The 21451-nt window shown below is 43.7% G+C and overlaps 1 protein-coding gene across 1 annotated transcript in view; it reads right to left on the bottom strand.

The window, feature by feature from the left end:
* elmo1 (engulfment and cell motility 1 (ced-12 homolog, C. elegans)) overlaps nucleotides 1–21451 on the bottom strand; it is a gene marked incomplete at its 3' end in the record, with an annotated part of 190733 nt that overhangs the window by 64578 nt on the left and 104704 nt on the right. The window contains exons 10-16 of the mRNA XM_083766926.1: nucleotides 19939–20090; nucleotides 18361–18439; nucleotides 10810–10860; nucleotides 10036–10158; nucleotides 9370–9498; nucleotides 6929–7039; nucleotides 3525–3633 (exon numbers count right to left, since the gene is read on the bottom strand). Of these exons, the coding sequence (XP_083623052.1) occupies nucleotides 3525–3633; nucleotides 6929–7039; nucleotides 9370–9498; nucleotides 10036–10158; nucleotides 10810–10860; nucleotides 18361–18439; nucleotides 19939–20090 (754 nt within the window). The remainder of the gene's footprint in view (nucleotides 1–3524; nucleotides 3634–6928; nucleotides 7040–9369; nucleotides 9499–10035; nucleotides 10159–10809; nucleotides 10861–18360; nucleotides 18440–19938; nucleotides 20091–21451) is intronic.

Below are 21451 nucleotides of genomic sequence, written 5' to 3'. Positions count from 1 at the left end.
TGGGAGTCGCTCTTTCTTTCTCTCGTTTGTTCCGTCGTTTCTCTGCGGATAGCCCCCGGGGTGGAGCAGTGGAACGGGTTTGAAATTGGTTCGGAAACAAATGAGAAAAGCAGAGACGGGACAGATGGAAGCGGGAGAGGAATGTAGAGTTATCGCAGACGGTCTCTCCCCATCTGTCCATACTGGGGTTGCTCTAATCGTGATTCCTTGGCTCTCTCTCTCTCCCTCTCCCTCTCCCGATCCCCCTCCCCCTCTCCCTCTCCCTCTCTCTCTCTTATGTCGATGAGAGGCAGCCTGGAGGCTCATAGATAGTGTTGCTGCCTGGCAGAAACCTTGTATCTCCATATTTCAACCTTTTTTTTTCCACACAAACGTATTGAAAAAAGCAGATCTACAAGCTTGCACTGCATCTCATTTTATTTTTATATACATGATCACAAAGGAACCGTTTTGAATGACAGTGGCAATATAACCTCTCTCTCTCTCTCTCTCTCTCTCTCTCTCTCTCTCTCTCTCTCTCTCTCTCTCTCTCTAACGAATCAACTGGTTTACATCATTATAAAACAGAATTAACACCCAGTAATACTATAATCCGTTGTGTTCATCCCCTCGGACTGTTCTTCAGAGACAGGATGAAGACTGAGGCTAACTGGCTCCCTGGACGGATCAGACCTCATCAGACCAAATGAACACAGATTACTGTCGTTCATAACCCATTCTGACCTGAGATCAGATTTAAAAAAATGTCTTCTATACATACTGACAGTTTTCTGAAAAAGCTATGTTTCTATGTCAGTCGTTCTTTGATTATTTTCAAAAATAGCAGACCTACAAGCTCGTAGCGCGCCACTCGGTGGCACGCTATGAGCTTGTAGATCTGCTATTTTCAATAGCTAAAGCATAACATGATGCTAACACCAAAATGGGTTAAATATATGCAACATCAACAGTGTGGGATTCACTGTAGAGTCAGAGTCAAGACCTAGAGAGGGAGGCGGTCGAGTCCGAGTCGAGGTCGAGACCGACGGGAGGCGAGTTTTTAAAGCTACTTGGCAGGCCCCACCCGTAGCGGCCGCTGATTGGTTCCTAACCGCGATTCCAGATTGAGGCTGTGTTGGAAACTCGTGAATCATCTGGCAGGTTAGGAAATAACATGATCTAAAAATCTAATAAGGTTTAGTCAAATCTAAACATTCTCTGCTTTCTGTTCCCAGATAGATAGATAGATAGATAGATAGATAGATAGATAGATAGATAGAAAAGGACATCATAGCTTAGTTTTGAGTCAGTGAAAAAAGGTAGTCGACACAATTAACACTATAATGCTGCACCGAGAGCTGTCCATGGTGCTACCCTCCTGTATATAGAGCTGTCCATGGTGCTACCCTCCTGTATATAGAGCTGTCCATGGTGCTATCCTCCTGTACATAGAGCTGTCCATGGTGCTACCCTCCTGTACATAGAGCTGTCCATGGTGCTATCCTCCTGTATATAGAGCTGTCCATGGTGCTACCCTCCTGTATATAGAGCTGCCCATGGTGCTACCCTCCTGTATATAGAGCTGTCCATGGTGCTACCCTCCTGTATATAGAGCTGTCCATGGTGCTACCCTCCTGTATATAGAGCTGTCCATGGTGCTACCCTCCTGTATATAGAGCTGCCCATGGTGCTATCCTCCTGTATATAGAGCTGTCCATGGTGCTATCCTCCTGTATATAGAGCTGTCCATGGTGCTATCCTCCTGTATATAGAGCTGTCCATGGTGCTACCCTCCTGTATATAGAGCTGTCCATGGTGCTATCCTCCTGTACATAGAGCTGTCCATGGTGCTATCCTCCTGTACATAGAGCTGTCCATGGTGCTGAACTGTGCTGTACTTTCTGTCCTACAAGAATGTCAGACTTAAGAATATACGACTCTGCTGTGTACCATATGTCTGGGACCGGCTGCTGTGTGTGCGTGCGTGCGTGCGTGTGTGGAGCCAGATGTCTGGTCACTATCAGTTGTACAATGTCTCATCTCAAGGTGACACAGTGTGTGTGTGTGTGTGTGTGTGTAGCCAAGTAGAGGTGAAGTTAGAAATACTCCAGTAAAGTAAAATTATCTCAAAACTGCGTGCTTGCGCTCGCGCACAGCCTAGCCCAGGCTCAACTTTTAGGATCAGAAACGGGACAACGAAAGGGGGGGGGGTTAGAGGGGGAGAGAGAGAGAGACCTTAAAACTGAATTGTTGCAAGGAGTTTCGACTAGTTGGCTCGGTTTGGGCTTTAAATGAAAATAAATAGACAACTAAACTAATAAAAAAAAAGACCATTGCTATGTCCTAAAGTGTCAAATATTAGGCCTACCTAAGAAACAGGAAAACATTTAAAAAATTGACGATCTACATCTCCTATCTAAAAGCTCACGACGCCTTGCAGGTGTTGAGAGCTTGTAGTCGGGCTATTGTTGTTGCTTCTCATCTCCTCACAGCGCGCTGCCATTGTACGACTAAATATAGAAAAGTTAAGCTTTTATAGCCCTTGAATACCTCTATGACTCCACACACGCACACACACACACATGCACGCGCACACGCACGCGCACTCACACACACACCTCATTAGTGTATTTCATGCTCTTATATTAAAAGGTCAGCCACAGTCGAGAGCGTCATTCTTTTCCCTCTTTCCTCTTTACGGTATACAGAACCCCAAAAGGGGTTTAACCCATTCTGACCTGAGATCAGATTCTAAAAATGTCTTCTACATCCAGAAAGCCATGTTTCTATGTCAGTCGTTCTTCGATTTTTCAAAAATAGCAGACCTACAAGCTCATAGCGCGCCACTCGGTGGCGCGCTATGAGCTTGTAGGTCTGCTATTTTTCAATAGCTAAAGCATAACATAATGCTAACACCAAAATGGGTTCCCGCCCCCAAAATGGGTTAAAACACCAAAAGGGGTTCCCGTCCTGAATGGTGAATGAAAAACGGTTCTATGATAACGTTCTGTGATCGCCGATAGGCCGACAGGCGTGCGTTTTGGTCACGGTCCATTTAACGACCGCAGTCCATTTGCATGGTGGCGGAGCAACGGAAAGGTCACATGATGCATGGAGGCGGAGCAACAGCGTTCAAAACAGGTCACACCTTATGACGCACGCTCGATGAGTAACCCCACGCCTCCGGACATGGGCTACAAAAACGTGTGTGCGTGTGTGTGTGTGTGAGAGAGAGTTATTTCTGGCTAAAGAGCAGGCCCCTCTGTGTCCTTGCTCCCGTTCACACACCATCAGACGCCACTGCAGAGTCAGCAGGGGGGGGGGGGCAAAAGTAGCATACCCAGCTTGTCGATATGCGATCTTCCCTGCTACTGTCTCTCCATATGCGTTGGAAAGAGAGAGAGAGAGAGAGAGAGAGAGAGAGAGAGAGAGAGAGAGAGAGAGAGAGAGAGAGAGAGAGAGAGAGAGAGAGAGAGAGAGAGAGAGAGAGTGAGTGAGTGTGTGTGTGTGTGTGTGTGTGTGTGTGTGTGTGTGTGTGGACTCACGCAGCTCTCCCACTCTGAGGATCTCACAGAGCATCTTGGTCAGCTCGATGCTGCTGCGGCCGAACGGACACTCGTGTTTGTCCTCCCTGCTGCTGTTCTCCAGCACGATCTGAAACGCACACACGCACACACACGCACACACACACACACACACACACACACACACACACACACACACGCACACGCGTAGATCATCAGTCACCTCGTTCACAAAACAACACATTCCGGCAGAACCCTATATAACAGGCATCACCCCAAGGACATGGTTGTTGTGATGAGTAGAATGAATTTCTTCCAGTAACTAGTAATATAACTAATTAGTTTCACATAATACTATTCCTATAATGTGTTACTATTATATTCCAAAAGTAACTATAGTTACTATTCCCCCCCGAGCCTTGGTGGTACTGTGGGCTTGAGTGTTTATTAATGGTACTGATCCAGTCTAGATCTATAGACTCTCAGGGCCGGATTAACAATAGGCTGCTATAGCTTTTCTTTTTTGAGATATATACAGCTTTTGTCCCTCACACGTCTCAGGATTTGCCATCGACAATGAAAGTGGAATTCAGGTCAAAAGTCTGCTAAATATCGTCCCCACACGTATATTTTAAGAACAGTAGCCTATACTACACTTTTGTTTGTGGATTTTGAAATAAACATCCAATCATATTCTGTCTGCATTCATGTAATATATTGTGCTGGGTTCGATCCTGAATGAATTAATAGTTTATTGAATGAATGAATAGTTTATTTAGTTATCCTGGTTCAGGTTAACTAATGTTACACATTAGGCTATAGCTCTGATCCATAGCCCTAATGCTTTGATTTCTGCCCTGCATTAAAGGAGAATTCCATACTAGAATGCTTTCTTATCTTTCTTACCTTTCTTTGTAGTTGTTACGTCCCCACCAAAGAGGTCCAGGTGTTTTTTTGTGCAAAAACTCCTCATTGGCTATTTTCCCTACCATAAGCCCTCAATGAATTGCATTGCATTGAATGGGAATTGAATGGGGCTATGGGGTGTTATGCTAGTTCGCTTATTTCCATCGAAAAAAGTAGTAAACTGTGCCGCTTGGGATATTATTTACATTATGAAGAGAGGATATATACAAATAAATTATAATGTTGAGCAATGAAAATAAGCGAATTAGCACAACACCCCATAGCCCCATTCAATTCCCATTCAACTCAATGCAATTCATTTAGGGCTTATGGTAGGGGAAATAGCCAATAAGGAGCTTTTGCACAAAATAACACCTGGACCTCTTTGGTTTTGAATTTTTGAATTTTAATTCACACATTAATCATGTTACCAAGATTGCCTTTTTTCACCTTAGAAATATTGCACGAATCAAAGCCTATGTGTCCTTGGACGATGCAAAAACGCTAATCCACGCCTTTGTTTTTTCTCGGCTTGATTACTGCAATGCACTTTTTTTAGGACTGCCTAAGAAAACAACTGACAGATTACAACTTGTTCAAAATGCAGCAGCCAGAGTTTTAACTAGAACTAAGATGAGAGAACATATTACTCCAGTTTTGGCATCACTGCACTGGCTTCCGGTTGTTTTTAGGATTTAAAATTATTTTACTTGTCTATAAAGCCCTCAATGGTCTCGCACCTTCCTACCTACATGACTGCCTGCCTAAATATGTCCCAAACCGCCCGCTAAGGTCTTCCACTGCTGGCCTGCTCGCTTTGCCTAAAAAAATGGCAACTAAAAAATACGGGGAAGCAGCTTTTTGCTTCTACGGGCCATCGGCATGGAACAAGCTCCCTCTGTACCTTCGTCAGGCAGCCTCTGTAGACATTTTTAAAGCTCAGCTCAAGACCCACTTCTACAACATTGCTTTTAAGTGATCTTATATTTTTTGTTATTCATGTCCTCACTGTATTGCATTACTGCTTGTTTTTTAATGTCGTTGCCTTGCTTTTCTTTTATTCTCCATTGTTCTGTAAAGCACTTTGAGCTGCATTTGATGTCATGAAAGGTGCTATACAAATAAAGTTTTATTATTATTATTATTATTTGGTGGGGATGTAACAACTACAAAGAAAGGTAAGAAAGCCTTTTAGTATGGAATTCTCCTTTAATGCAGGGCAGAATCAAAGCATTATCCACACTTTTCCTGGGCTGTGTGTGCTCCAGTTCCTGTCGATTTGATCCAATGAAAGCCAATGAAACTGGTCAGATGACCAATGATATCCAATGAAATCAACAGGATCTGGAGCACACACAGCCCAGGAAAGGTGTGGATAGGGATACTAGAATGGTGCCTGTGGGGCACCGTGGTTGCACCACTCAAAAAGGACAGAAATGCCCCAAAACACATCTTAAAAAAATAAATCTACAAATCTTGACATGAACAGGTTCGTAGCACTGGTTCTACACACCAAAAGACAAGGCACTGGGTGATGTATTGTAGGTGAACCAACACCCTGCCTCTATGAATATATACCGGAGGAAGAAAGTCACTGGATGATGGATGAACCTGTGTTCCTGTTCCTGGGCGTGAATGTAAATATGGCTGCCACAGACAAGCTCCCCAGAATGGAATTACTCACCCCCCCCCCCCCCCCCCCCCGGTGCATTATTATATCACACAGATACACGACTATCGCATTAGTATTATTATGTAAGCGGCATCCATCATCTGCCTCTGTGTGATATCTTCGTCTGTCACTTTTAGGAAGCGTGGCGACACATTGCAACTGGCAAATCATCCTAGAGGTACAGGAAGCTGAATATTTTGAAACATATTGTTTTCCGTAAATGGTAAATGGTGAATTTATATATATATAACACCTTTATCCAAGGCGCTTTACATAGATTGTGCATTACATTCACCCATTCACACACACATTCATACACCGATGGCGGCAGAATCCATGCAAGGCACCAACCAGCACATCAGGAGCAATTAGGGGTTCAGAGTGTTGCTCAAGGTGTTTGAAGCATTCTGTTCTACTTTAGCTATTGAAAAATAGCAGATCTACAAGCTCATAGCACGCCATCGAGTGGCGCACTATGAGCTTGTAGGTCTGCTATTTTTTTAAAGTTTAAAAAAATCGACCTCAATCCAAAATGGGTTAAAAACAAATCACACTCTTATGAAGTGAGGGGCGCTCTTATCATCATAAGTCGGTACGTAACTAAGCAAGCAAGTAGAGGCTTATTCTGGGTATCAGCCGGCGGTCCACAGGAGTCTATACCACTGTTACAATGTGATAGACTGGACCATCGGGGGGAGATGGACTTTCAAGGTGGCTATCCATTGACATAACTACCATCATCTCCCAGCAGTTACAAGTTACAGTGTGTGTGTGTGTGTGTGTGTGTGTGTGTGTGTGTGTGTGTGTGTGTGTGTGTGTGTGTGTGTGTGTGTGTGTGCGTGCTCACCCTGATGTATGCGTCCTGGTGTTGCTGCTGCAGACTGAAGTAATGCATGTTGTCCAGAGCCAGCATGCCTGGAGGGATCTGAGTGAAGTCCAGCGCTGGGTTCACGTGGTTCTGAGAGAGAGACATTTTTATTATTGGTTACTTTTACAAACTAGTCCTTACCCGTTGTGAGATATTTGCCCCCCCCCTTGTGGCCATGAAGGGTACTGCGCCTGGGTGCGTTTGTAATTGACTAATAAATTAATTCATAATCATTAATGTGTCAAATCGAAAAAAGGCTTCGTTACGCCCTCCATATTCATATGGTCGATGCCTGAAAAAGTGGGAGTGATTGGTGCAGGCAGTAAGGAGTTACGGCACTGTTTCTGACAGACACACACACACACGGACACACAGACATTCGGTTAATTATAGTATGATGATGATATACAAACACATATGCAGTAAAAGTAAACAATAATAAAAATATACACTATCTTTGAAGCAACCACTTCAAATATATAAGCACGCTTTAAAAAAAGCTAAATGTATGTGGGCGTAACTAGTATAAGGCATATAAGCCAAATATGTATTTTCTGTTTATCATTGGTATATAAGAAGCACAGCACAATAGATAACCAGTTTTCCCTTTGCTACTGTTCCTGTTTTAGTTTTTTTCTGTTCCTTTTTTTCCCTTTTTATTATTTGACACGCACGCACACACACACACACACACACACACACACACACACACACACACACACACACACACACACACACACACACACACACACACACACACACACACACACACACACACACACACACACACACACTTAGCAGACACTCTTAATCCAGATCGACGTACAGTAAGCAAGAACAGCACTATAGGTCAAAGGTTGAGGTTCAAGGTCCTAGTCTACGGACCCCTATTTGATAGCATTTCCATCTCTGGGACCCCCCAATTGATATTGTAGCCCAAATCAATGTTAATTTAACTCTTAACGGGTCCATTTGTTTCCATTTGTACACTCTCTGAGTTACAGACCCATATAAGGGTCCATTTGGTTCCAAACTAATCATTTAGCTGGGGACCCCCTGGGGACCCCCTGGGGACTCCCTCAAGGACCACAGGGGGACCCCGGACCCCACTTTGGGAAACACTGATTTAAGTAATTTAAGTTAGTCTGGCGTGAAAGGCGACGTATGGATTTGGGGATGGGGGTGGTGGGGTGTGTCCGTGCTGGTGGGCACAGAATCAGCTCTCAGACAGACAGGGGGTCTTATCGGTGCCTGGCACACGGCAGAGAGACTTACCCACTGCCTTAGCCCATTCTGACCTGAGATCAGATTCTAAAAATGTCTTCCACATCCTGACAGTTTTCTGAAAAAGCTATGTTTCTATGTCAGTCGTTCTTCGATTTAAAAAAATAGCAGACCTACAAGCTCGTGAGCTTGTAGATCTGCTATTTTTCAGTAGCTAAAGCATAACATAAAGCTAACGCCAAAAGGGGTTCACCGCCCAAAATGGGTTAAGCACAAAAAAAAGACACATTTCTCGTTTGCCGTGCCAAAAAAACCCCAAAGAGACCTTTGCGGACAGAAATGGTGTTTGTGTACTCGAATGTCACATGCTGTTTAGCCACATTAACCCTGGCCTCTGTATGTAGGCCAACCTTTCAGCAAAGAACATTTCTAAATCGTTAGCCCCATATTCATAAGTCATTTGAAGGTTTTTCAGGACATGACAAATTGACTTAAAAAATATTATTCAAAAAGTGCCACGGTCAAACAACACATCTTTCCTGTTTATCTGCCTTTATATCTGCCTGTTCACACGGGGAGATGCAAAGATGCAGTCCACCATTCATTGGCAATGGAAGCCAGCGACATGCCGATGCAAAGACACGTCTACCATTCATTGTCAATGGAAGCCAGCGACATGCCGATGCAAAGATGCAGTCTACCATCCATTGTCAATGGAAGCCAGCGACATGCCGACGTTTATCATTAAATAAAGCGCTAATTAACACGTTAAATGGCGTTGTTGGCGGTGCGTGATTTCATTAAGAAGGCGTTAAAGAAGTCGTTAGCCAATTAAGGATGAGTAATCTTTGGAATGTAACAAGCATTCTGACAATTAGTATGCACTAATGCACAATGAAGCAGCATTGTTAGGAGAGTAGTAGTTAGGTAGAAATGTCAATTTGGCCAAAACCAAAACCACTTTTAATCAGACCAGTGTGTGTCCAGTGGAAACCTTGTATGAATCTGATCTCAGGTCAGAATGGGATAAATCCCAGAGATGCAAGAAAACAACTTCAAATGTGTTCTTGTGTTTGATTTCTCCCTATAGTCCATACAGCCTCTCTCCCCAATTTAGTCTACGTGAGAAGCATGGTGTCTGCATCAGCGCACGCACACGCACACACACATGCACACACACACACACACACACTTACGATGAAGCCCAGCTTCTTGTAGTCGCGGGTGTACATGGACTTGCGTTTCTCCATGCTGCCACTGCCGTTGGGATCACACTCCACGTCGAAGGCGATCCTCCTCAGCTCGAAGATCACGTCCCTCTGAGCCTGCACGCACACACGCACACACGCACGCACGCACACACGCACGCACGCACACACGCACGCACGCACACACACACACAAGCACAGTGTCATAGTTTTAGTCGACAAAATCAACACTGCCCCAGCCAAATAGTCTGCATTCTACCACAGGTCGTTTCGAGGAAGCAATCGGATTGGTTGAAACAGCCTTCTAGCCTGGGTTAAACCAGCACCGTTCAACACCTATAATCAAAACAAATAATTCAGCTGCTCTGTTCTCCCAGAGCGCTAGCAAACTCTGTGGCTAGGCTAGCTAGTTTCTTGGGACATTTGTGGTCGTAGTGACTACATCTGTCATTAAAAAAATATATTCTTTCAGCGATTTTCTTAGTTTTAAGGGTAACTGTGGTAGAATTGCAATATTACACGAGAGGGTGTGGTTTGACGTGATTATTGCCACGACAGGGATGCGGTCAGGAACGAGTCGAGTTCCGCAAACAACACCCTCTCGTGTAATATTGCTTAATCGCGGCCCGCCGTTAATACTCTTTGGCGCGTTACCTGGTCCTGGGGGTCCATCTTGGTCATCATGCGGTCCTCCAGGAGGTTAAAGGTCAGGACCTGCAGCACGTACAGCTGGTGGGCCATCTCGTCGTTGATTGGCTGGTTCCCCCGGATCACATTCTGTTTAGACATGGAGGATAATAATAATGAAGTCTGATTCTAAAAATGTCTTCTAAATCAGTTTTCTGAAAAACCCTTTCTTTTTTTTTAATATATTTTTTATCCCACGATTTTGTAACCCATTTTTCACCCCTGTGTCAATCATCTAATGTGATCCTGGGCTCTACACACCCTCCACCAACCTAGTCCCCATATATGGGGGACATGGGGAGAGCAACAGATTTGAACTCATGCTTCCTTCATGCCTGAGTGAAAAAATCTGCTATTTCTCAACAGCTAAAGTACAACATAATGCTTAAAACACCAAAATGGGTTAATATATAAACGCAGAGATGGAGTGGAAAGAGTATACAGTGGAAACGAAGGCCTGTAGAACGTAGATACGGAACCAGATACGGAGGATTCTGAGAAATGAGTGGAGATGAAACGGATATGGAGATAGAAAAGGAACAGGCATGGCAGACAGTAGCATACGGTATACAGTATACAGCAGATAAAGGAAAACACACAAATGCACCTCTCAGATAAGAGAGAGAAGAAAAACCACTGTCATTTAATATGCTGCTATCGTGCTGCTACGCACAGAGAGAGAGAGAGAGAGAGAGAGAGAGAGAGAGAGAGAGAGAGAGAGAGAGAGAGAGAGAGACTTACACTGAGAATGATGGAACGCAACTGTTTCTGGGCTAGAATGTGGGCCATCTCCTAGAGAGAGAGAGAGAGAGAAAGAGAGGGAGAGAGATGAGAAATAATAAAACAATATAGTTATCATCATCATACCTGCTAATACAATATATTATACATCCAGGGATGATTCCCAACCTGTGGGCCAGGGTCCTGCCGGCTGGCCGATCGCAAGTGGGCTCCACAAATAATTGGCAAAACACTTGCTAATGATAAAAATGACTACTTTAACGTGGCAGCCTTGTGGTCAGTCAGACGGTCACATGGTCCGTGGACACGTCCTAAAGAGACTTTTCAAGCTGGGCCCTAATCCAGGAGAGGCTGGGAATCACTCTGTGGACGTGACAGTGTTTACATAGACCCAAATATTCCACGTTATATTCAGAATGACAGCTCGGTTCAGAATAGAGATGAATCAGAATTTTACACTGTGTAAAAAACAGTGGGTGAAATATGATTCGTGTGCGAGCTTCATCGTTTTTTGACCGTTTCCAGAAAGAGAAATAATCTAAAAACAGGTATCAACTTGGAAAATACTTTGTGTGAATGTGGCATTACACCCCTTTCCATCTAGGTCCAAAGAAAATGTTTTAATTATGGCTTTGCTCTTGTTAAGATTGGTCTCCTGTTAACTTCAACTGGTCAAATATTGGTTAATTGGTTCAGGAATGAGTCATTGCGTAATTTCTAAGGGTGAACCATTCCTTAAAATGCTTTGAGAGGCGTTGCAAACGGGTTTCATTGAATGAAGTTGAATGACTGAATCTGTGATTGGAATCATTTCATTTTGGATGTAGGAATATGGTCCATGTAAAGGCAGTCACTGTTCCAGGGGGAACATATACATGACTAATGCATTATGGGCCAATGGAAAAAATACAAACAACAACAAACAAAACTAACTACTGTATATCATTAAGGGGGGGTACCAGAAACGCCTTCATCCTCTCCTGAATATCTATATATACAGTAGTATGTACAGTATATATAACACGAATACAAAGAAAAGGGGGCTTGACATTTGAATTAATAATATCGTCTCTGTCGGGTGGAAACCTCATATTTATGTCAGCAAAAGCAGCAGATCTATACATAAGCTAAAAACGGGGTCGTTTCAGGCCTGTGGATCTGCTAATGCTAATGTTGACGCTTTCGGCGTGACACTGTAGTGTGAGACATCAAAAACACAGGGCCACTTCACCCCTTTTGCAACCAGATCGTATTTTAAGAATATAAATGGAGAGGTTTCCGCCACGACAGACAGCGGCGATATCCTAGTCTGAATATTACCACGTTCTACAGTGCATTGTTATCAGTGGTGGAAAAAGCACTCACATTTGTTTTACTTATTAATTATTAGTAAAAGTATCAATACTCCAAATATAGAAATACTCTGTTGCAAGTATATAAGTCCGGAATTCGATATGTGTACTTGAGTAAAAGTACAAAGGTAGCCTATTGGCTGTGTGATGTACTCAAAAGTACCAACAGCAGAATGTACTCATTATATGCAGAATGTCCCATTTAATTTTCTAATGTATAATAATAATAATAATAATAATCTTTCGAAAATAGCAGATCTACAAGCTCACAATGTGTCGCATTGCGACACATTGTGAGCTTGTAGATCCGCTATTTTCTAAATGGCCGAGACGTATATATGGGACTGAATTGGTTACTGTATGTTTTCTTTTTAAATAATAATCAAAATCTACTAAAGGAACTACAGTAGCAACTGAAGTTTTCAAAGAAATGTAGTGGAGTAAAAAGTACATTTGGATTCTGAGAGTAAAGCACAAAAACTGCAACATTTACAAGTACTTATATGTAAAGTTTGGCTCAGGGGTAGATGGTAAATGCAAGGTTGCCAGTTTGAACCCGGGCTCCCCCAGAGTTAGTGTAGAAGTGTCCTTGAGCAAGACTCTGAACCCCTAATTGCTCCTGATGTGCACGTCGGTGCCTTGCATGGTTTCCGCCGCCGTCGGTGTATGAATGTGTGTGTGAATGGGTGAATTGATGCACAATCTCTGTAAAGTGCCTTGGATAAAGGCACCATTTACCAAATATGTACTTTAGTCATTTTCCACCACTGATTGCTATCGCTACAGATTAGGGTTTGCTGATCACTTACTGTCAGAGGACATTTTAGGATGTCCTCCATGGGCTCATCATACTACCATAGCGTGTGCAATGAGAGAGAGAGAGAGAGAGAGAGAGAGAGAGAGAGAGAGAGAGAGAGAGAGAGAGGCCGAGTGAGTGATTGTGAAAACAAAAAGTGTGTGTGTGTGGGGGGGGGGGGGGGGGGGATATGTGGGAGGGGGAGGGTGAAAGGCAAGGCTTTCCATCCACGGTGACAAGGAGAGAGAGGGAGGAGTCCTTTTCCTTTTTTTTGTGGTGACCAGTTTCCCGTTAATTTTTTTGTCAGATTCAGCTATCGTCATAACTATAGGCGTAGTAAAACTGTGTACACGCACGCACACACGCACGCACTCAACGGGAAAACCATTATATTTCCATTAGATCCCTAAGCCCTGCTTTAAGACCCATTTGTCAGCTGTGACGTGTGTGTGTGTGTGTGTGTGTGTGTGTGTGTGTGTGTGTGTGTGTGCGCGTGTGTATATAAAAGCGGCTGACATGATTGAACAGGTGCCGTCCCATAACTTCCCATTAATAAAAGTGTCTAGTCTGTACGGAAATGGAACACGGCGAGCGGCCATAAAACTAATATTATTATTATTACCGCCACCACGTTGTCTCTCTGTAGCCCAGATTATGGAAACACCGCTCACTCATCGTCACACACATCGCTCTATAAAAATAAAAGTGCTCACAATCACCGTCATCATGATCATCTGGACAAAGTCCAGTGAGTTTTGCCAAAGCATTTTGATGGAGGGACTCACAAGGGCCTTTATTATGAAGTCTCATCTCATCTGGTCTTTATTAGCGACTCCGGAGAACTACAGTACATTTCAGAGTAGTCTTATTTGCCAGCAGGAATACTAAAAAGCGACAACATAACATATAAGACCATTGGCATTCTGCACGGGCGGCGATCCTTTAACTGATGTGGACGCAAGACCTCGTCCAAAGTTACAGCAAGGCGCAAAAAGACGCCTCCGGGCTAATGCTCTCTCTTGCAGAAATCATTCTTAAAGTCGGACATCTGAATTATTTATCGTTTGATTTATTTTTTTGCATCAAAAAATCAATAGTGCGCACTCTCCTTCACCCCGATGCTGCCTCGTCCTTCATTAATTAACCCATTCTGGGCGGGAACCTCTTTTGGTGTTAGCATTATGTTATGCTTTAGCTATTGAAAAATAGCAGATCTACAAGCTCATAGCGCGCCACCGAGTGGCGTGCTACGAGCTTGTAGGTCTGCTATTTTTGAAAAATGGAAGAACGACTGACACAGAAACATAGCTTTTTCAGAAAACTGTCAGGATGTAGAAGACATTTTTATAATCTGATCTCAGGTCAGAATGGAAAACTGTCAGGATGTTGAAGACATTTTTAGAATCTGATCTCAGGTCAGAATGGAAAACTGTCAGGACGTAGAAGACATTTATAGAATCTGATCTCAGGTCAGAATGGGTTAAGGAGCACTATGCCGATGCCCGGCGATGCTGGGCAGAAATGCGACAGTGTGTCGTTTTGGGTCTGTTGTTCGGGGGACTTTTATTTAATTTAATGTTCTTACTCTTTGGATGAATGGGTATACTTTTTTCCACCGCCAGCTGATATGCATCATAAGCATAATGAGTAAAATCACGTTTTGTTTATTTCTGGAACACGGTTTTTAAATGACTCGATCTAAGTTCTCTCTATGGGGAATTAGCGCCCTCTAGTGGCATTGGCTCAGGAGGTATAGAGCGGCCGTCCTTGGAATCCGAAAGGTTCAATGTTGGATGTACAGTAGTGTCATCTCCGTCCATTATTTATGTACAGTCATGGTACAGTATAGTACAGTCAGTGTGCTGCATTATTTATGTACAGTCATGCCACTGGCTGCTAGAGCAAGAAGAGAATGCACGGTTACTTCAGACTCAAAGAGGGCCAAAGCATCTTGACACAAGATAGTGTGAGCTACAGACAGACAGACAGACAGACAGACAGACAGACGGGGGGGGGGGGGGGGGTGACACTTCTGTCACAACTACAACATTTTAAGTTGGCGATTCATTGTGACACAAATAATTGCGATTAACGATTTAATTAATTGTGGGTTTTTTTGTCGTTGAACATTGGAACATTATGAATAATGACTTCATTTAATTTCCTGTCAGGCTTTGTCGTAATCAAGAACTGAACTGCACATGGCAGATGTGACAAATACCTTAAATGCAAAGACATTGCAGACACACACAGAGAGAGAGAGAGAGAGAGAGAGAGAGAGAGAGAGCGAGAGAGAGAGAGAGAGCGAGAGAGAGAGCGAGAGAGAGAGCGAGAGAGCGAGAGAGAGAGCGAGAGAGAGAGAGAGAGAGAGAGAGAGAGAGAGAGAGAGAGAGAGAGAGGGGATGAGAGAGAGACAGATGAATGTAAAAATGGAGAGAGATAGGGGTGGTAAAAGAGGGGGGCTGTTTGGGTACTGGTGGGTTTTGCTACTAAATGCTACTAAAGAAAGACAGTGGTACTTAGTGGGCTTAGAGTATATATCAATAGAGACAGCACCGGATTCCTCCTCCCATCCACTTGCATTAAGTGGCTCTAAAGCGGCTCTAAAGTGGCTCTAAAGCGCATGAGGCGCTTCCGGGTATAGGAACAGAGTGCATTCTGGGATGGATTGGACCCAAACACATGAGCGCGCTGCCGTTGACTATCATTGTGCTCGTTTGCGCGTGTTCACGTATGAAACATTCGTTCGCGTGTCATGGACCCGATAACATGAAGGTGTGGCAATGATAGTCAACGGACCAGCGCTGGCTCAATGATAGTCAACGGACCAGCGCTGGCTCAATGATAGTCAACGGACCAGCGCTGGCTCAATGATAGTCAACGACTCATCTCTTCACTCTTGCTTTTAGTTGAGTTTTAATATGTGCGTTCCTACCAGGGGGGCAGGCAGACAGATATTTTGTGAAGCCACAAGGAAATCGGGATTTCCTGAAAGTTCATATAATGGCCTGTTGTGGCGCTGTCATTGGGCCCAAAAAAACCAATAGCCCCATAGAAGTCCATGTATTTGGGCCCAACTTCACCTAGACTGTATTACCTTAATAAACATGGTCATGAATACTTTCTGCTTCCAGTCACTAGTTTAAAGTCTCATTTCTAATGTCATAATATTCTTTTTGGAAAATTATGGTCCCATTTATAAAAAAAATGACCATAAAGTTGCGCATGTTCTGAGGGGCGTGGCTACCGTTACAGTCTATGATCGGGATTCCCCTCCCACTCGAGGCAAAATAAAAACCAACTAAGAAGAAGGGGGGGAAGTCCCGCCTCGTTGTCTGGGCCAGCCAATGGGACAGCTGGGCCCAAACGGATCTAGAAAGATGGCGACTTACAATTCAAGGACTGACTGGCTTCATTTTACGTTCATGTTAGACCAGGGGAACGCTTTGTCCATATTTTTTACAGTCTATGTTTCCTACCCTGTCCTGACTGATTTGGTGTTTTTCTATGTTTATAGGCCCTCATTTATCAACCGTGCGTACGCCAAAATATGGGCGCACGCCGAAATTACCGACATTTTCGGCATTTAACATTTCCGGCAAAGCTTGAAATTGAACTTGAGTAGGACAAATAGTCACGTCTACTCTTCAGCTGGCGTACGCTGTTTTTCTGTTTTACACAAGCGGAGCAGCCTTGTCTGAACTGCTGAGAGGCTGTCACAGGCATCAAAACATATATGTATTCACTCCTAAAATGTTTATATAAAAGGTATGTATAATGTATATGGGCTACATGTAAAAAATAAATAAATAAAAATGTTAAGGAATACATGTGTCATATGAAATTAGTAGGAGATAAAATCGCGCAATTAAAAACAATGTTGCAAGAGATGATTAAGCCATTTAAACAGTGTTTTGCATGAGCGCATACATGCGAGGATTTGGGCTGTCTGTGCTAAAATATTTCCATGACGGGACGTTGGAGAGTATAGTGCAGCAGTGCTGCAGCTCAGCTGCGGAGAGTCCCAACGTGGTATAGCCTACTGTAGCCTAATCTACAGCATGAAGGCCGATGTCTTTCTTACGGTATGTGCAATATAATAAACCCGACGCATCGCTCAATGCCAAATGTACCGTGCCAGGCTCCCAGCGCAAGTGGGAACTGTGTCATGTAGGTGCGTGCGTGCGTGGACATGACAGCAAGGCAAGCGAGGTGAGAGGGAACAGACAGGGTAGGCCTACAACTTTATTTAATTCATGCAGGTGTTCGTTGTTTATTTATTTAACAACACACCAGTTAGTTGGGCTTGCAAGTTGCGTGTGCGTGCAGCTTGTGTGCGTCTCTCTGTGTGTGTGTGTGTGTGTGTGTGTGTGTGTGTGTATGAGAGAGGGGGGTGAGGCGGGCAGAAAGGCACGGTAACCATGGTTTCCAGATCGTATAGCAGTGGTTCAGGTCGCAAAAACGAGGGCGAGGCTTGATTTCTTAGGGCGTGCCAGATCAAATTCAGCCGTGACATTTATTAACGTGAGAACGAAATTAAGGAAGGATCAGCTGTTTGCGATCACTTTATAAATGCCGTGGCGACGTGGGTGTACTACGAAACCTGCACTCGAATCTGTGGCAGATTTTACACTCGATTGATAAATGAGGGCCATATACTCTTATTTTGTTCTTTGCCATTGTTCTATCATTTTAACTACTTGTGTTTTATTGTATTCTTTTTTTATGTCCTGCCCTGTGAAGCACTTTGAGCTGCATTTATGTATGAAAGGTGGTATATAAATAAAGTTTATTATTATTATTATTATGTCAGGGTTTCCTCCGGGTGCCGTCTCTATTAATATATACTCTAAGGGTACGGGCCAAAGGAACAGTACACAAGTTGCTATGGGCAATTGGGAACAATAACTCACGCATGCAAACCTAAAAGAAAAAAGGTGCACAGATACAAAAGTTAATTGTGTAAACTCAATGTGAAGAAACAAACACAGTCCGAGTGTAAATTATCTAAATATGACCGTTTAGAGGCACAAAAGAAGTGTTGCAAATCATCAGCCTTATGGTTGAGACTGAGAGTAGCATTGAAACCACAGCCACAGTCTATGGAACAGATCAATTTCTCTCTCCGGCTGCAAAAGGAGTTTTGATCTAATCGGATTAAATTATGTAATGCCTTTGCGACCAGATTCTGTATAGAGGCAAGGAATGAACCACTAAAAATACTGTCTTTCTCATGTGCCTTATTTAAATTTTAATGAATGCTCACAACTTCATGTGCTCTTGAAAAATGTATAAAAACCTTTTGGACAACCAAAGAAACGTTAATTGAAAAAATGATGCAACATGACAATTCATAATGTAATAATTTAAATTATTATAAGCGTACAGTACAGTCTGCCTTACCTGTCTCTTCTCCTCGGGAGCTTTGAGGAACAGAGCGTTGATGACCGCGATGGTGTAGGTCTGGATGTCCTGGTCAGTCCTGGAGAGAAGGAGAACACGTTGCAGTCAGAGGTGGACGGTAACACAAGTTAAAGTTTGGGTTAAAGTACATACTGTATCATCGCCGTCTCTCCATATTTAAACTTTTTTGTGATTTTACATAAATAAACGTGCACCTACTTGTTCACACTACAGTGTCACACAAAAGCATCCAAAGTAACAGATCTGCAAGCTCCAAAAGCGGCGCGAAGCCATGCTTTTCGAGCTTGCAGATCTGCTACTTTTTACCATTTTTTAGGTTGAATCCTTTTTGGAGATATGAGGTGTCCACCCCGAACAGAGACCATATACTCGATTACATGGTTTGAGTATTATGTGCTTCACTTGAGTATTTGTTTTCTTTTGGGAACTTTCACTCCACTACCTTTCAAAGACAAATATTATTGTACTTCTGACTCCACTACATTTCTATAAGGCTCCATTTGGCTCCTAATGACCATCAATCGTTAATAGCAGCTGAGGAGGAGCCCCTGGAAGCCCGTCAAGGACCACTGCAGGTCCACAGACCTCACATTGAGAAGCGGCGGGTTAGAAGTTCCCCGGGTGGACTGCGGTACTTTCTACAATCCATCTCTCTTTGGGGGAAAGTCAGCTGTCGGGGCGCACGCGCGGGGGGGGGGGGTACGACAATTAATTCCTTAGCCTTGATTGACCCACAACTGCATTCAAGTTGCTAATGCACTCAGAAACTTTCTGCAAAGAAGCTCCGGGTTAAGAGTCTTTAAGAATCTAAAACCTTACGGTATAGAAAAGCTCTTAAAATAAAAGAGCGTTCAAGGTCCTCGATAAAAGCCCGTTCGTATCGTCATCCTGTCATACGGGAAAATATATAGTTTAGCCAATTTCAAGGTTTTTAAGCAAGACAGTATAATCTACAAAAAAACTCTATGTGGACACTGTGTCCTCCTCTGAGAGAATTAATCAAAAAGGAGAACAGATAGTTGACTGAGGACCAGCTCGACCTCTGGGAAGGACTGCGAGGTGCATCGCAGACACAGAATGTAGACTAAAGGTTCTCCAACATTTTTTGGCTCAGGGACACCCCTGTAAATAACCTTTTAAAATTGACGGCACCATCTGGATGACATTGCTACTTTAATTATTGCACGTCACGTTCATCTTTCCCCCTGAGATAACGGTATGTCATGAGGAAAGCATGAGACCATAATCAGTTTCCATTACAGGACAGATTGGAAATAACTTTACACTCAACGTTTAACGACCGAACCCCAGCATGCCTATTCTGGGCAGAACATTCGCCAAAAGTAGCAGATCTACAAGCTGACAACGCATCGCGACACGACGCGTTGTATGCTTGTAGATCTGTTATTTTCAGAGGCAACACCCGAGAGCAAACAAACTTAAACATGGGTTCAGATATATCTTTAGTCATGTTTGGAACTATCGCCCATAGGCACAACGCTTTGCGGCGAGATCTCTTCTTCTTCTACAGCTCTGGGTGTAACATAATCAGCTCACCCCTGCAGGTGGGGGATGAGCTGTCCGATGGTGATCTCTTGCGCCACCTTCTGGTAGAGGTCCTGGCTGTTGAGCACCATGGACTCCAGGATGGCGAGGGAGCGTTGGAGGACCGCCGAGTCCATCGCCGACTTGTTGACGAAGCCGGCAATCTGACGGGAGAGACACAACTTTACATGTAACACCCTGACAGGAAGAGGAGGAGAAACCGTCCACAGCACGGTCACAACTTTACATGTAACACAGACAGGGAGGAGGAGAAACCATCCACACCACGGTCACAACTTTACATGTAACACCCTGACAGGAAGAGGAGGAGAAACCGTCCACAGCACGGTCACAACTTTACATGTAACACACTGACAGGAGGAGGAGAAACCATCCACAGCACGGTCACAACTTCACATGTAACACCCTGACAGGGAGGAGGAGAAACCATCCACAGCACGGTCACAACTTCACATGTAACCCACTAAAACCCAGTGGTTTTCAACCTTTTTCAGATCAAGGTCCATTATTGATTCACTGTGTATACGCAGAGACATCCTGTGTGTATCTTAAACATAGACTGTAAAAAATATGGACAAAGCGTTCCCCGGGTCTAACATGAACGTAAAATGAAGCCTGTAATGATATGCTAATTCCTGATGTAAGTCGCCATCTTTTGGTACCAGCTGGCCATTGGCTGGCTCCGTTTTGTACCAGCTGGTCATTGGCTGCTCAGACAACGAGGCGGGACTTCCCCCCTTCTTCTCCGTTGGTTTTTATTTTGACTCGAGTGGGAGGAGAAGACTCTTGAGTGGGAGGGGAATCCCGATCATAGACTGTAACGGTAGCCACGCCCCTCAGAACATACGCGACTTTATGGTCATTTTTTTTAATTAATGGGACCATAATTTTCCAAAAAGAATATTATGACATTAGAAATGAGACTTTAAACTAGTGACTGGAAGAAGAAAGTATTCATGACCATGTTTATTAAGGTAATACAGTCTAGGTGAAGTTGGGCCAAAATACATGGGCCTCTATGGAGCTATGGGGCTTTTTGGGTCCAGTCCAGCGCCACAACAGGCCATTATATGAACTACCGATTTCAAATGAGGCTCCATTTTCAGCACCACTAAACCCCTTATCCATAAACTTCGGCCGGATAATGCCCACCCACTCGACTCGACAGAGTACAGGCTGTTGCCATCGGGCCGTCGTCTGGGTGCCCCCCGTTGTCAAAAACAACAGATATAAGCACTCCTTTGTCCCTGCCTCGATTCGTGCAGTCAACGCTGCCAGTAACATGTAATGTGGTGATGATATGTTGAAACAAGCACTTTATGCCGGCACTTTATATCGTAGCACTTTTTTCTGATGTAGCCTTTCTTATTTTTTTTATCTTTGATTCTATACATGCACTAGATGCGCCCAGACCTCTGTTTATGCTATGGTGTCTCATGTCTGTTGTTGTCCTGTATTCTTTGTATGTTTTAAACCACTACTATTTCTGTAACCTAATTGCCCT

This window comes from Protomyctophum parallelum, assembly GCF_964188405.1.
Source record: "Protomyctophum parallelum genome assembly, chromosome: 1".
Classification (NCBI taxonomy): domain Eukaryota; kingdom Metazoa; phylum Chordata; class Actinopteri; order Myctophiformes; family Myctophidae; genus Protomyctophum; species Protomyctophum parallelum.
This window is presented reverse-complemented; position numbering and strand designations above follow the sequence as displayed.